General features: G+C 28.1%; 3 protein-coding genes across 3 annotated transcripts; 1 reads left to right on the forward strand and 2 right to left on the reverse strand.

Annotated features, from left to right (window-relative positions):
• Positions 1-802: 802 nt before the first annotated feature.
• Spc25 lies at positions 803-1,656 on the forward strand. The gene is made up of 3 exons (XM_065507722.1): positions 803-927; positions 991-1,216; positions 1,281-1,656. The coding sequence occupies exons 1-3, from the start codon at positions 813-815 to the stop codon at positions 1,567-1,569; spliced, it is 630 nt and encodes a 209-aa protein (XP_065363794.1). The 5' UTR covers positions 803-812; the 3' UTR covers positions 1,570-1,656.
• Positions 1,657-3,818: 2,162 nt separating this feature from the next.
• On the reverse strand, positions 3,819-9,779 carry LOC135963772 (probable cytochrome P450 304a1). Its single transcript, XM_065515748.1, has 5 exons — positions 9,623-9,779; positions 9,298-9,549; positions 4,607-5,481; positions 4,300-4,444; positions 3,819-4,243 (listed from the first exon to the last, which is right to left on the reverse strand). The coding sequence occupies exons 1-5, from the start codon at positions 9,714-9,716 to the stop codon at positions 4,059-4,061; spliced, it is 1,551 nt and encodes a 516-aa protein (XP_065371820.1). The 5' UTR covers positions 9,717-9,779; the 3' UTR covers positions 3,819-4,058.
• Positions 9,780-14,127: 4,348 nt separating this feature from the next.
• LOC135963774 (zinc finger C4H2 domain-containing protein) lies at positions 14,128-15,370 on the reverse strand. The gene has a single exon (XM_065515750.1). The coding sequence runs from the start codon at positions 15,226-15,228 to the stop codon at positions 14,287-14,289; it is 942 nt and encodes a 313-aa protein (XP_065371822.1). The 5' UTR covers positions 15,229-15,370; the 3' UTR covers positions 14,128-14,286.
• Between the last annotated feature and the right edge of the window lie 416 nt (positions 15,371-15,786).

A 15,786-nucleotide genomic window follows, 5' to 3' on the forward strand; every position in this document is an offset into this window, starting at 1 on the left:
TCTTATTATATTTATCTGCAAAATATTCCAAATATTCGGTGAAAAGTTAAAAATATGCGGTGTTTTTCTTACAATTACAATTAAAATGAAAAAAAAATATCAAAATACATAAAACGTCAAATTATCTGGGTTTACACACAATCATGAATAATATACATCCGTTAACTCTATAATGCTACTACTATTAGTAGCAAATTGAGGGTGGCATGAGCGGCCGACATCAGCAAAACCATTTTTATATATGAAGTTTTTTCGATTTAGATTTGGTGGGTCATCAGCCAAACACATTCCCAAGGCGAATTTATACAAGGTGGAGTCAGTCAATCAGCTGATTACTCTTTTTTCGCTTGTTTGGTTCTAACATCTGTCAAAGCTTGTTTTTATGCTTCAATATCTATATATTCTAAGCTAATTAACAACATATTTATATTTTGCATAAAGAATTAAAGCCCTCAATATTGAATTATTAAACTATATTTAGTTTCAATACATATTTGTTTAGTTTTTAATTTCTGTTTTTTGACATTTGTTAAGACCATTTGTTGTTTTTTTTGAACTACCACCACCTTGTATGAATTCGCCTTGCACATTCCCATAAGAATTATCCATGCGTGAGCATGTGAGCCGCTGATGTCAGCAGGAGTATAAAGTTGCCAGATTGATATTTCTGGTGTAGATATCTACTCCACTCACAATACAACCGTGTGTAACACAAACTGTCAACAAAACAAAACAAAATTGCGCGTTCAATTTAAAGTAATTTTATAAAGTCAAAAGAAAAACCTAAAATATTTATTAATTTTAAAACAATTATGAGTAAATACGATTTTGCTAGACGATTAAAGCGCATTGTGCATGAGGAATGTGAAATTGTTAAAGTTGAAACGAAGATAGCTCATAAAAGTGCTAATTACTTTCAACAAATGTGTAAGTGGCAAAGAACAAACAAGTCAGTTTTTTATTTTATGCTATATATACTTTTTATTCCAGCTTCTTTAAAAACTATACTGGCCAAACAAGAGCTAGAAATATCCAATTATAGAAAAGAAGTAAATAAATTAAAATGTGAAAACGTGAAATTAGAAAATTGTAAACAAAAAGAGGAAGAGCGTCTGTGTGCAATAATACAAAATGTGGAAAAAATGCAGAACGAATATCAACGGACACTTCAAGAGCAAATAGAACAAAGACGGACGGCGCTATTGCAAATGGATTGGTAAATGTTTATTATTTGATATTCAAACGTTTGAGTAATTTTAAATAATATTTGATAATTTTAGCATACGTAGCATTAAACAGGCCACCCAAACTTACATCAATTTGGATGCTTTGCCTCAGCTTATACAGGGCGTGACCATATGTGAGCAAGAAACGTCCAGTGAGTGGAAACCGTTCCGTATTGATCCTTCAAAATATACACTAGAAGAAGTACAAGACATAATTTGGTGTGATTCAAAAGTGGATTTAATTCACAGAGAAACGTGGGAAAAATTATTATTGGGTGATATTTTACCTGATACGAGTAAAAATATGGAAACTGGAAGTGATAATGTAACAATGGTTATATAGAAGATAATATTAGTATGTAAATATAATTATTTTATATTAAAGTTAATTAATTAAAAGTAGAAATAAACAAATTAACCTCATCATTAACCGTAAATCGATTACACCCTCCGATTTTTATGCTGAAATCGATTTTTGACAACGATTAATTACACTGTCCAACAAATTGAGACTGTTTGCTTGGAACATAATAGCGACCCTATAATTCTGAAATAATTATTATGGCCAGAGTTATATCTAAAAAAGATCGAGCAAAATTAAATAAACCTAAATAACTCTCGACCTAAATAACTCTTGACATTCGGATCATAAAAAGATTTTTGGTGATTTTTTTTTTTAAATGTGAGATCCAAGGTGTTCTGTGTAATTTTGCTAATTAAGCGTAAATAGCTTTATTTATAACTTTGCTATCTTTTGTGACCCCTACTGAAATTTTCCGGGAAAATTTTTCGTAGAATATTTTAATCCTAAATGTCCATTTTAAAAGGACTTTTTTTGGATTTTCTCGAAAAAAGGTTCAAATTGACCCCTAAAGGGAGAAGCTAGAATATTAAGATCTTCCACAAAAATTATGCCCATAAAATTCCACAATATAATTCCGTCCATAAGAATTCTTTTAGACATTAACTTACAACATTTTCAAAAAATGAAAACTTTGACCCACTGTAAAAAAATTCAGACCAGCTATAAGTTTATTCTACAAAAACTATCTACTCAACATGCCCTTTCAGAATTATAGTTCCGCTATTCTGTTCCAAAAATGCTGTAGGACAGTGTTATTAGAAATTTTTTTTCCATAAAATGTTTGTGAAATTGTCAAACTGATGTAACACATATACATATCGCCATCTAAAATGCAAAATAACGTAACATCACTTTTCATAAATTTATAGGAGAAGCAAAAAACGGTATAAAATGAAAACTACTTGAGATATTGAAACAAAATTTTCAAATCTGACCAGACTTCCTGTTAATGGGGGTTAGAAGTAGAAATAATAAACAAATTAGGGCCATTATTACAAGTTGCCTTTATGTTCGTAATAGTAAAAGTTAGCTTTTTCTATTTCTTAAAGTTACCTTTTACTATGTATTACGAACATAAAGGTAAGTTGTAATAATGGCCCCTAACCTCATCATTAATAACAAAATATTAACCGTAAATCGATTACACCCTCCGATTCCTATGCTGAAATCGGGAAAAATAAAACTCCTCAAATGACTTTTTTTATGACGGAAAAAATAAAAGTCCTCAAATGAGTTTTTTTATGACGGGTATTTAAAAACTCTTTTTTAAGAGTTTCATGCGAACTTTTACGTTGAAAAATTACTGTTTTAGATGGATTTTTATTTTTAAAGTCACAAAATAACTGTTATAAAATACCTTTTTTGATATCAGTTACGGTCCCTAAAAATTTTCCAAAAAATTAAAAAAAAATTAATGTTGTTTACCTAAAATATTTAAAATTTGTATTTGTTTTTTGTAATAACCCTCTAACCGGCAAGGCTGCCTTTAGGCGGGGTATGTTAAATGTATGTAATGCTGCTTTATTTGCTTATTTCTCCCGTTATAACGGTAAATATGTGTAAAGAGACTAACAATTTACTTATTGTGATAAATATGGACGTGTACTTGTCTTTTGTTTTTTTATTCCAACGTATTTTTTTTTTATTCAAACAATAACCTGGTATATTTGTTTACCTCAAAATAAAATTGGCCGGTTAGAGGGATAAGATTGTATTTAATAAGATTCGGCACAGCCGAATATAGCTCTTGTACATGTTAGTTTGTGCTAATGTGCTCTTTTACTATATTACCAGACCAAGTCTACATTGTGAATTCCGGTAATACATATATGATTTTTCAGTTGACAACGAAAAATATTTGTTGAGGACATAATTTTTAAAAACAACACCTTTTCAAACGTAATAAATTTGTATAGGAACTATTAGAACATTTTTTCCATAAAATGTTTGTGAAATTGTCAAACTGGTGTAACTCATATACATATGTATGTATATTCCGGTGATATCACAATCTTAATTCTTATTTAAATTCTAGGAGCTATCTATTTACTTACCTATTGCTGGTGATTAAAAGATGTAAATGTTTTCATTTACATGGGAATTTTTAATTGACATTGAAATTTAATTCTCAATTTAATGCAAATGAAATGGTCAATTAATTAGTCCATATAAATAAATACTCCCTCCCATATGTGTTCGGTTTATACAATAAAACATATATTCCATAATTTAATGAAACAATTGCTTATGCCATTTAATCATTTGAATATACAATGTATGTATAATCTCCATTAACACGAATCCTGGTTATGCGTTAACTAATAGTTATACTGTTGGTTAAAATTATTTTTGTATGAAAACTGTCAGTATAACTATTAGTTAACACCTAACCAGACTTCGTGTTACTGAGGGTAAGCATAATATTTTATATAAAGGCTCGGTTATGTTATTTTAAATAAATACATATATTATTTTCTTTCTTCCAATTGCACCCAAAAATCTTTAGGTGAAGTAATTAAACCACTTAGATTAGTACTTAAGTCAGGAAGTTTGTCTGTGGGACCCAGTATGAAATTGAAATTTTGACACATAACCGTCGTCATTAAGAATAACATATTTCTGGCAAATGTTTCTCCGGCACATAAACGTTTCCCTAGAATATAACAAGTTACAGGTGTAATTTTATTTGAAATAAAATTCTTTACTAACCTGCCCCAAAAGGAAAAGAGACATCTTTTTTTAAGCATAGTTTACCCTGATCATCTAGAAAACGTTCGGGTCTAAAATTTTCTGGATCACCCCATACGCGTTTATCATTATGATAGACATACAAGCTGGGAACAACCAAGGTTTCCTAAAAAATTAAGATATATATAAATATATTTTTAGTGTTTAAGTTCAAATTGTTTATAGTGTAGCTCTTCTGAATTCTGTAATTGTATTTCAAACACTATTTATTTTTCTTCGACATCAGTCTGATATACTTAAGAGGATTTTTAAATAACATTTTACTTACTTTTGGTATCTTATAGCCCAACAATTCCGTATCACACATAGCCTTATGTGGCACATCCGAGGGTACTAATGTTTCAATTCTTAATATTTCTCTTATACACGCCTCCGTATAATTACAAAATTTACGATCTTCCAATGTTGGCAGGCGGCCACTGCCAACTACATCGTCAATTTCTTGTTGTATTTTCTTCTGGATCTCGGGATACAAAAGTAAATACTGTACTAAAAATGCCAGTTGTGTGCCCACAGCTGTAAATGCTGGAAATGAAAAATCAATCAAACTCAATATAAATTGATTTCGTTGAAATGTTGTCGTCTCAGCATTTCCCTCCAGTTCGGCTTTTTTCATTTCTTTTATATACATATCTAAAAAGTTACGCTCACTTGTTTCGTCATAAGTTTTTATGTGGCGGTCAATGAACTCCTCAAAATATTTATACATAAACACATTTGATTCCATAAGCGGCTTATAAGCGCTCCATTGGGGAAATATGTATCTTATCCACGGCATTATTCCTATCAATTTACCGTAATCGTCGGCTAGGCGTTGAAATTGCATACCCATACGAATTAACTGCCACAGCTGGCTTTGTTCGCTACGTGGTTTTCTTTCATTGTACATAATGTGAAAAACACTATTGGCCGAAAATGGACTAAAGAAATAGGGCATCAATATACGAAAACCGCCTTCTTTGACATAAGGTTTCTCATGTTCATATTTTGGTCCATTACGTATTAAATTCATCATATCAGTGAGTTCTTCTTGGATAACCATCTCCAACTCCTGAAAACGTCGTCCGAACCCGAAATCTCTTAAATAACGCAAAATAAAACGTCTTTGTTCTTTCCATAAAGCACCTTCTTCAAAGAAAATTCCTGAAAAGAGTTTCGAAATGTATTTTGTAAGGCAAAATTTTATGGCCTTAGTATGAGTAGCTACACGGATTGTAAAATAACATTCTGATTATATAACACAATCGAGAGACTTGAAAGAAAATTTGGCGTGTGTTTTGTTTTTGTTACAATAGCTGGCTGTTAGTCTTATACATTAGTTTATACCAGAAGCCGAATTACCATATTCGTGATCAATGAGCAAGCGTATCGAAAAATGATTTCGATATCGAAATTATAATAAAATTTACTAAATTTCTTTATCGATATCGAATGCCATAATCTCAAATAAGAAAAATTACTGTAAATTTTACTCGATATCGAATGCAGTAAATCGGTCTCAGGACTTCGAATTATTTAATTCAATTTGGGCTTAATTCAGAATTAAAAAAATGTCAATCATTGCATAAATCCATTCCCAAAAAAAAAAAAATCCTTAACTTCATTAATAGGATTTTATTTGAATAGAATTCGTTCTTTGCTGAATCAATTCATAACAGCATTCATTCAACCTTTGAATGCAATTTATCTTATTTCAAACCTAATCCAAATTTGAATTGCAGAATGATTCTATAAGAAATTAATTCTATAAAGAATGAATTCTCAAAGAAATTGAATTCATTACGTATGATTTACTAACGAATTAAGACAATGAATTAAAAAGCTTGGCAATTATTTACTCTAGTTCTTCAATAATAATAAATAAATATTTTGAATTAGGAAAACTTTAAAAATCAATTTCTTTTTTATTTTTTAGCACGATTATAATAGGAATTTATATATCGATGGCTTTATATAGGAAGGTCGTATGTCGTTTTTTATCAAAATCGGGTTTTTTACATATTCTGGTAGACAAAACTCAAATAGACCTCCCTTAAAAAATTCAGTTTCCTATGTTTACGAATAACAGATTTACAGTAATTATAAAAAAGCCCTAACTCATTTAAAAAATCGTTTGAAAGAAAAACCCCTAACTCATTTAAAGTGGAATGAAATTTTTTTGGTTTATATTAAAACAAAAAACTCCTAAAATTATTTTTTGATATATTATAAATTTGTAGTTGTTTTTTTTTCAATTTCACTTTCTGATATTATTGATTTTTTTCTTCTCCTGTAAAGTAACTAAAAATTGAGATACGACCTTTCTATATTAAGCCATCGATATACAATGTGGTCAATAAAATAGGTGTTTGCATTACTTTTTTTAAAAAAGCAATCAAATTTACTTCAATAAGTAATATTTCGCATTTTTCAATCAGGATTACTTTTCTAAAATTAAAATCAAGGATTTCCACTAACGGAAATCTATTCTTTAAAAAATTCGGGATTTTTTTTATTTAAATTTCTTTCAGACTTGGAACATAAAATATGTGTGTTTTTTGTTAAGGTGGGAACACTCAAATTTTTTGTGGAAAAAGTATAATTTTCATTAAAATCATACTAATTACGAATAAATTTCACATTAAAATTTTTTTAAAAATTCTTTTGGAGGAGTCGTGGTCATCTTTTTAGTGGCAAGGATCGGCAACTAGTTCTTCAGCATTGGGAACAAGAAAAAACTTTAAATATTATTACCAAATCCTTTGCATGGTAAAAAAAAACTTCGTTACAAAGGCATTTTAACTAATACAAAACTTTAGGAGATCTGGAGAAAATAAAAACAAACTTATATATACCCTTCTCACGAAGGTGAAGGGTATAAAAACAAGTACTCTAAAAGGAATTTAAGCGTAACTGGAAAGGCAATATTATTCCTAATGACCCAAAAAAGATTCTTCGAAGTAAAATTGGCGAATGTAATAGCTAAAACAATTATCCAGCTTATTCACTCAAATTTTAATATGAGGTAATAGTTTGGCTTGGGGATTGAAGCATAGTGTTTGAAGGACGAAACTAAAAAAAATTATTTGATAATGGTGCGGAAAAAAACCAAAAAGCACCGAAAAAAAGAGTTCAATCTGAAATTTACCAAAACAATATCATGGTATGGGGCTGGTTCACTTTGAATAGAATAGGTCAAATAGCCGTTATTAAAAACAATGGATGGTTATGTGTGCAAGGATTTATTGATAACAGTTATGTTAGCTTATTCAGCAAAATAATGCCTCTAAGGACTCATCGAATTTGGAGAGTGCGTGGTTTGGATACCAAACTTCACAATTTTTTAGCAGCCAAGTCAATCCCCCGATCTAAATTCAATACAAAACCTATGGGACAAATTAAATAAACACATTTCTAAGCTTTTTTGTAGTAGTGACAAAGAATTTTTAACAAATTTTCCGAAATTGTGGTATATTTACCAAGTAAACCTAATGCAGATACATATACCAGCTATTAACAGTCCGAATTAATATTTATCCAAAACAATAAACGACTTCGACAAATCCTTGTTTAAATTTGAAGTTTTTCCAATACACCTACTTTTATTGTCCAAGTCTGAAAGAAATTTAAATTATAAAAAATTACAGAATTTTTCACATGATAGACTTCCGCTAGTAGAAATCCTTGATTTTCGTTTTAGAAAAGTTTTCCGAAATATTCCTTATTGAAGTAAATTTTTACAATTTATATTGCTTTTTTAAAAACAGTAATACACCTATTTTTTTTGAGCACATGTGTGTATGAAATAAATTCGTTTAAAAAATTTTTTTAACAACTTTCTGCAAAATTCAGGATTAAGAAAACAGTAGAAATATTATCTTTTAAAGATTAATTATTTTCAACCTTTGATAAGAAAGAAGAACTAAGAAGTCTCGTTTTTAAAATCGCCAAAAAGTATTAATAATTTGCATAATGTATATGATACGATATAATCCTTCTTTAACAACAATTAATTTTATAACAATATTTTTTAAATTTATATGAAACAAGCATGAATGTATTTCCGGCTGAGCCGGTTCTAAATCCTCACCGTATATTTAAAGCAAATGAAAATAATCTATAACGATGGCGAATATACATTTCGCACACCCAGTTCAAAAGTGACACAACTCAAAATTAATTTGTCGGGTTATATAAACCCGAAAAATTAATTTTACGCTTAAACTATGCACAATACACTGTTTATCTATACAAAAGATATCAGTGTATTCAGTTGTTGTTAAATGTGGCTAAAAAAAACTTTAATATCTTTCATTATGTTTCAATTGATATATATTTATTTCCGATTTCTGAAAAAATATAATTTTGAGTTGAGTCACTTTTGTACTGGATGTGCGATATATACTTTATGAGGTCACAAATGAAGAAATTAAAAACGGAATGACAAACTTATACATATACCATTGCTTGCCACTCATGGTGAAGGGTATAAACATGTCTATCGTATTTCTAAAAATTTTAATTTTTAAAATAAATTGTAATACAAATTATCTACACGTACTTATATTGAATTTTATAAAAACAGGCAGCAAAACTTGAAGTTTGTCAATAAAATTACAAATTAACTGCAAGTAATTCATGTCACCGATTTTTACATTTTGTTTTTGTGGGAAATTTTTATTTAAGGGAATAAAATAATATTCTTATGCCATATTCTTATTTAATTTTGGTGGAAAATATGATTGTCACAAAAAATGTAAATTTTTGGCTTTCACATGTATTTAATCACATTTACATACATTTTTAATGATTGAAATTAACAATAAATATTTTTGTTTTTAATAAAATTATCAGTCGATTTACTAATTCCGATTACAATTTTCTTCAGACCATGTTTCAAAGTTCATAAACAAATAGATTAATAAAAAAAAAACAAATAATTCCAAAAAAGCGTTCATTATAAATACTACAAAATCATACCTGCCGATTGTAGGTTTGGTGTTCGCATAAGGGAAAGGTATATTTGAGGACGTCCATCAAAATCAGAATTATTTAAAATTTCACGCACTCCTTCGGCGCAATGAACTGCCACGACTGGAAATGGTCCCATAAAAAAGCCAACAATATCGGAATTATACCATTTTGAAAATTTTAAAACACCTTTATGTAAATACTTAAAATCCGATAACATCATGAACAAATAACTTCCAAACAAAGGAATACGAGGTGGTCCTAAATTTTTATAGGAATATTTTTTTAATTTCATTATTAAATTAAACATTTTTTAATGTTTCTTATTACTGACCAGGTGGAAAACCTTCTGGCCTATATGTACAGAACTTATATAAGGCATATATAAAAATTATTACACAAATACCCGATAATATTGAAGTTAACATTTTTCTTATATTTTTTTTATCTTAAAATTTTTAATTAAAAATAATTCATATTTGTTTAATATGAATACGAATGCTTCACTGCACGATAACTAAATGAAATTAAATCGTTTGTGCTTACAGATTTTGTTGTCTGGTTATTTTTTTCTTTTTTATTAAAATTATATATTTTGCGAATAAAAATCACGAAGTTATTTTTATGGTATATAATATTAAATAATACTTCAAACGAATCATTTAAAACACATGCATAAAGATAACAATTATAAAGATGCAATACACAAAGTGTTTGTCAAAATTCGTTTATCGGTTCAATGAATGGGTCATAATATTGTCCCATGTATGTTTGCAGCTATAAACCTCAGTATAAGGGATATTATTAAAATGTGTTTCCATGTTTAATATAATGTATATATATATGATATACTACATATACTTATGTATGTATATACTATACACAATATATTAAAATATATAAAATCGTAATTGTTTAAACATTTCTTGTCTTAATACTTATCTATAATATACTTTTAAGACAATTGTGCATACGACTGCATTGTACAAACATTCACACAAATTAATACTTATTCAGCAATTTGAAGGAAAAAAAAACAAAGAATGTTTATGTTGTTATATTTATTTTAATCTTAAATTTATATTCCTTACACGATCATTTTGTATTAAAATAATTAAAGATTTATGAATATAAAAATTGTTTTTTGTTTCAAATCTGAACTTGTCTAGAATTGTATATTACTTTATAAATGTTGTTTACTTATATCAAAGATTCGAAAAAATAAATTCTTTTAAACTTTTTCGAAATCAAAATAAATTCGTCTCTCTTAAACATTCCGTTAATGAATTAATTATGATTTAATTTATAGGCTGTACTTTAAATGTATTGAATTCACTCCTATGAGAATTCATTATTTATAGTATTAATTTCTTATTGAATCATTAACATTTTTAAATTAACATAATAGCTTTAAATCTATTTTTTCAATTTTGTAAATGATTAAAAGAAACAAAACTGAATGAAGAACAAATATTTTAATTCAATTTGTATTAGATTTGAATTAATAAAAATTTAATCACTCAAATGTTGAATGAATTCTGTTATGAATTTATTCAACGATGAATGAATTTAATTAAATTATTTTAAAAGAAGCTAATGGATTAAATGTTGGAATGGATTCATTGAATGAGTTAATTCCGAATTAAGATGTTTGTGAATAAAGCTCAAATTGAATCAATTAATTTGAAGCTCTTATTACAAGACATACGCATGTAGTATAACATTAAAATAATTTAAGAAATTATTTTATTAATTTTTAAGGACATTTACAAATTTAAAAAAGGTAACTTCACGCTAATTCAAAAAAAAAAAATATTTATTTTTGTAAGATTGAAATTGTAAATTTTTTTTGGTTACTACATAGAATTACTTGTATTTTTTAATCAAAATTGCGAGTTTATTGTTGTGCACATTATTTCATGTTATATAGTACTATAAACATGTTATCGCCTATAAACATTTATAGGTCAAATTTGATAGCAAATATTTTATTGAATATGAAGGATATATATGTATGTATGTATTTGAATTTTAAAATTCTAATAATTGTACGCATATTATTATTTTCTTTGGAAATGTTTGTAAAAATAATTACATCATTTTGCCTGAAAGAAAACATACAAACACAAAAATTCATGTTATATTCTAAAAATGGATTCCTCTGGTAACAAATAAAATGCAATATCTAGCACTTTTTTTAGTGATTTATTAAATTTATTTTTGAGTCTTGTAAATAGTACAAAAAGTATTTAAATAGTTTGACACATTATAAGCATTAATCGATAAAAGTGTTTGTTATAAACTTAATTTTATATTAATTGTAAAATAATGGTAAAAATTTAAAAAAAAATTCTTCGAAAAAGGAACTAAATAAGGTTCATAATTAATAGTTTTTATTAAAACAAAATATTTTTTTTTTCTTAATAGTAATTATTACATATTGCTCACTTAATACAAGACGCCCTTAACTCAAAATGTTGAAGTGTGTAGTAAGAAACTATTCTCTATTTGAAATATTCAAGTTATGTATATAATCGTTAGTATTACTCCTAAACCATCATTTCAGAATTACATCCGTAATAAGGTGAGTGCGTCGCTCAAATTTACAAGAAGTGTCAAAAAGTTCTAATAAAATGCACTATATTCAAATTTAAATAAGTTTTTGTTAATTTCCCTTTTTTCATATAATAAATAGAATACATATCATAAAAATAAATAAGTAAAATTTCGTCCAACTTAAGAAAATATATATGAGTTTGACTTGTCATATTCTAATTCCTAAGAATAATAAGTTAAAAATGATATTAACAATAGACCTTGACAATAAAGATTGTTGATGACGTCTTTGGCAGGGTAGAAAATGCATTCCAATTTGCCAATTGTCGAATAATTAATTTTCAGTGATATTCTTTGAATTATTACGAATAATTATAATAAATGAACTTAAGCCAAATTAAAATTTACTTTCAAATTATATAAAAAATATAATTATTTATTTTTATTTCATTTATTTGTAATACAAAGCCTAAAAAGGCCAAAATAATTATATTACATAGCAAATAATTATAATTATAAATAATGTTTGACAGATGCATTACAAGGCGATTTAATGATCAGCTTATTTTATGCTGTCACTTTATTATATCGAAAATATCGTTATTGTTATTCTATAAATAATTCATAATTGAGTTTATTGAAATGAGCAGAAGTTAAATTGTAAAATAATGTCACCTGTCTCAATAAATTTTTGTATATATTATTCATAATATAAGTCAGACCGACATTAGTTAAAATGTCGTCACCGAAATAATACAAATTAGCGTAGCCAACCTTGATATTTAATTATTAAAGTTAGAGGACATAGAATAAACTCACGGAAAGGAAGGAGAGAGAAATGTCAATGAAAAAAAATTAACAAAATACTTATCTTTTCACACTGTATTTTTTTTTTTTTTTTGAATTTCGACAATCTTGAATTAAGTGATCGATATACAATAATAAAATGTATATGTATGTTAAATAATATATGTAATTAAATTATTTAAAGTATTATTGGCAAGAATTAAAAAATTATACATATTTTTACTTTTTAGTACGATTGACAATGCAAATAAAGTAAGTATTACATTTTTTATTGTTAGTTTGTTGACACGCAAGCAAGTTTTCTTTTAAAGTATTCATTATTATTTAAACGAACAAAATCTTTAGACGTTAATAATACTGCAAACTTATAATTAAATTAACTTATGTTAATAATACATAGCTGTAGAAATTGACAAAAAATAGTTTTAATTAATAATAAAAAAGTAACTGATCGCTCGTGAGTTTTTAATAATAGCAGTGTTTTCCAATTTTAAAATGTGTTCAATGAAAATTTGAATAATTTGGTTAACAATGCTGCTAACTAATAGAGCATTCTGAAACAAATATGTGACCGGCTTTACGAATACCCCTTGAAATTGTGAATCCGGCTAAGTTGTGATTTGAAAGTTACATTGAGTAATTATAACAAAACAAAAGAAAATAGGTTAACTTTGAAACTGGATTTTTTTGATAAAATAATCAAATAATTTGTTTATTATATCATATTTGATTTCAAACAATAGTGAAGTTGCAGGTCATTACTTGGATATTATTGATAACATGTCAAGAGTCACCGTATGATAAATATGTAAGCAATCAGTACATACTTCTTGAGCAGAGGTATGTGTCTTGATAAATACTTAGTTATGGCCTGATTTAAAAATGTGTATGATTTCACTCAGTATTCATAATTTTTTGAGACAAGACACACTTGTTCTAGACTTAAATTTTAGTTTGACATTTCGTTTATAAAATCCACAATATGTAATTATTTGCGCCCCAGTAAGGGCCCTATTTAGAAATAAAGCATAGAATTTCGAAAATTATAATTTTTTACAGAGAAGATGCAAATTTTTCAGAACTCAATTTCACAGGACATTTCTCCATTATTTTTTTTTTTTTTTTCAAATATATGAATAATTCGAAATTAACGTCTAACTCCCAGTAACATAAAGAATGGTTATGTTTTAACTAATAGTTATACTAACAGTTTTCATATAAAAATAATTTTAACCGACAGTATAACTATTAGTTAAGGCTTCGTGTTAATGGGGGTTATTGTAATTTAATTGTTCATTTACTCATATCATACACATACATATGTGTACCGATTTGAACTTAAACAAATTTATATAGGTATTATCCAAATATTTTATCATGCACACCAAAATTCATTAAATCGATTTACGATTCTGATACATATGGACATTTATGCTTTATAAAGCATAGAACGCATATTGCGGAAATTTATCGCTTATTATGATGGGTATAAAAATGAACTTTAGAAGTTTGTTATCCCAGGCATAGTAATCCACATTCAATTTGATAACTAATTCATAAATATTTATTATCATAGGTATAACACTGCTATCATTAAGCACACAACCGTTCCTTCTTTGCCTGTAAAACTACAAATTAATTATTTTTCTTTTTTGGTTTCTTGGGATTACGAGAACGAGACTTAGCTTTACATAATGGGCAAATGGGAGCATTACGATGTATTTGTTGATGGCATGAAAGACACGATTTCATGGGAGGCGGCTGTTGTCTTAAGTTGACATTGAAATCGGAGCGAAAAGTAGGATGATGTCCTAATCCTATGGAAGGAGCTTGTTGCAGACGACTGGAGGGAGGTGGTGGAGGAGGTGGTGCTGAAAAATCTCCTTTACCCAAACGTACAGCGGAAGAAGCATTTGTTCCGGAGCCCGGAGGAGCAGGTGGCATAAAAGCATGACCTCCAGTGGGTGGCGCTCCTGGATTAGCGCCCACACTATTTGGTGCTGAAGGCGGCAATGCGGTGACAGTCGCTTCGGGCATCAATGGATGTCTGGGATGGGGTCTAGCCAATGAAGAGGCTTGATTTGACGAAGCAGCTGCTGCCGCGGCTGCACTTTGAGCGGCTACTTTTAAAAAGTTGGTTGGAAAACGATCTTTCGATATAGGACTACCTTCCTCTTCATGCAAATCTCTTAGCGGACTTAAGCCCAAGTAGTCACGTCGCATATGATCTATTTGATACTTTAAGGCCAAATATTCCTCATAGTGTCGATTAGCCATATCTACGGAACGCGTTTGATTTTCTTTTGTTTGTTTAATTACATTTTCCATGTCATTGATGTCAGCATGTATTTGACGCAATTCTTCAACATGCGACATCTTCTCTTCCAGCAAATGTTCTAATTCTTTGCGATATTCATCCAGGCATTTATCCTCATCATCACTCAACTTTACCTCCTTAATAATGCGTACTTTTAATTTCTCTAATGATACAGTTTTATCGCGTATATCCTTTATAGCCTCCAATTTGGCGTAATAGTGTCGTTCATTGGAGCTTGGCAAATCAGCAGTGGTGGCCATTTTACCGATTTTTCTATTGTTTGTGTTAACTTTGCTTTGGTCTTTTGTATTATTGGATTTATTCACTCTTTTAATTAAATTCCATAAACTATTAATAAAATGAACTTTAAATCTTTTCACTATAACAGATTATTGCATTTAAAAAACTAATTTTTATATATTTTATTGGCAAAGTAATATTTTTTTTTTCTACAATTGTCTGGATTCACTGTTTTTTCACAATTTCTTTTCACTTGACTTTTATTGTGTACATTTGTATATGCTTTCAGTGCAGTATGTTCAATAAATGCTTTGCTAAAGTATTGATTTTAAAATCAGCGTTGCCAGAAAGTTTAAAACATATGTAAGTGATAATCTAAAGGTGATTTTTATTATAAAACCTGTCGCATGATACAACAATTGTAGAAGGTAGAATCACTAGTGAGAGTTTTCAATATTTACCCCTATAACGTCAAACTTTGATTTTTTTCATATTTTCTTTTGTTTGACGTTACAGGAATTTATAATTGAGAATTTATTTTCTACTGAGTGTACCTTGTATTGTAGTGTCATGACCTG

Source organism: Calliphora vicina, chromosome 1 (genome assembly GCF_958450345.1).
Source record: "Calliphora vicina chromosome 1, idCalVici1.1, whole genome shotgun sequence".
Lineage (NCBI taxonomy): Eukaryota > Metazoa > Arthropoda > Insecta > Diptera > Calliphoridae > Calliphora > Calliphora vicina.

Coding starts and splice junctions, on each gene's coding strand:
- Spc25 (XM_065507722.1), top strand. CDS start 813: ATGAGTAAATACGATTTTGCTAGACGATTAAAGCGCATTGTGCATGAG. Junction 928..990: donor TAATTACTTTCAACAAATGT/GTAAGTGGCAAA, acceptor TTTTTATTCCAG/CTTCTTTAAAAACTATACTG. Junction 1,217..1,280: donor GCGCTATTGCAAATGGATTG/GTAAATGTTTAT, acceptor TGATAATTTTAG/CATACGTAGCATTAAACAGG.
- LOC135963772 (XM_065515748.1), bottom strand. CDS start 9,716: ATGTTAACTTCAATATTATCGGGTATTTGTGTAATAATTTTTATATAT. Junction 9,550..9,622: donor GCCAGAAGGTTTTCCACCTG/GTCAGTAATAAG, acceptor ATAAAAATTTAG/GACCACCTCGTATTCCTTTG. Junction 4,445..4,606: donor TGGGCTATAAGATACCAAAA/GTAAGTAAAATG, acceptor TTAATTTTTTAG/GAAACCTTGGTTGTTCCCAG.
- LOC135963774 (XM_065515750.1), bottom strand. CDS start 15,228: ATGGCCACCACTGCTGATTTGCCAAGCTCCAATGAACGACACTATTAC.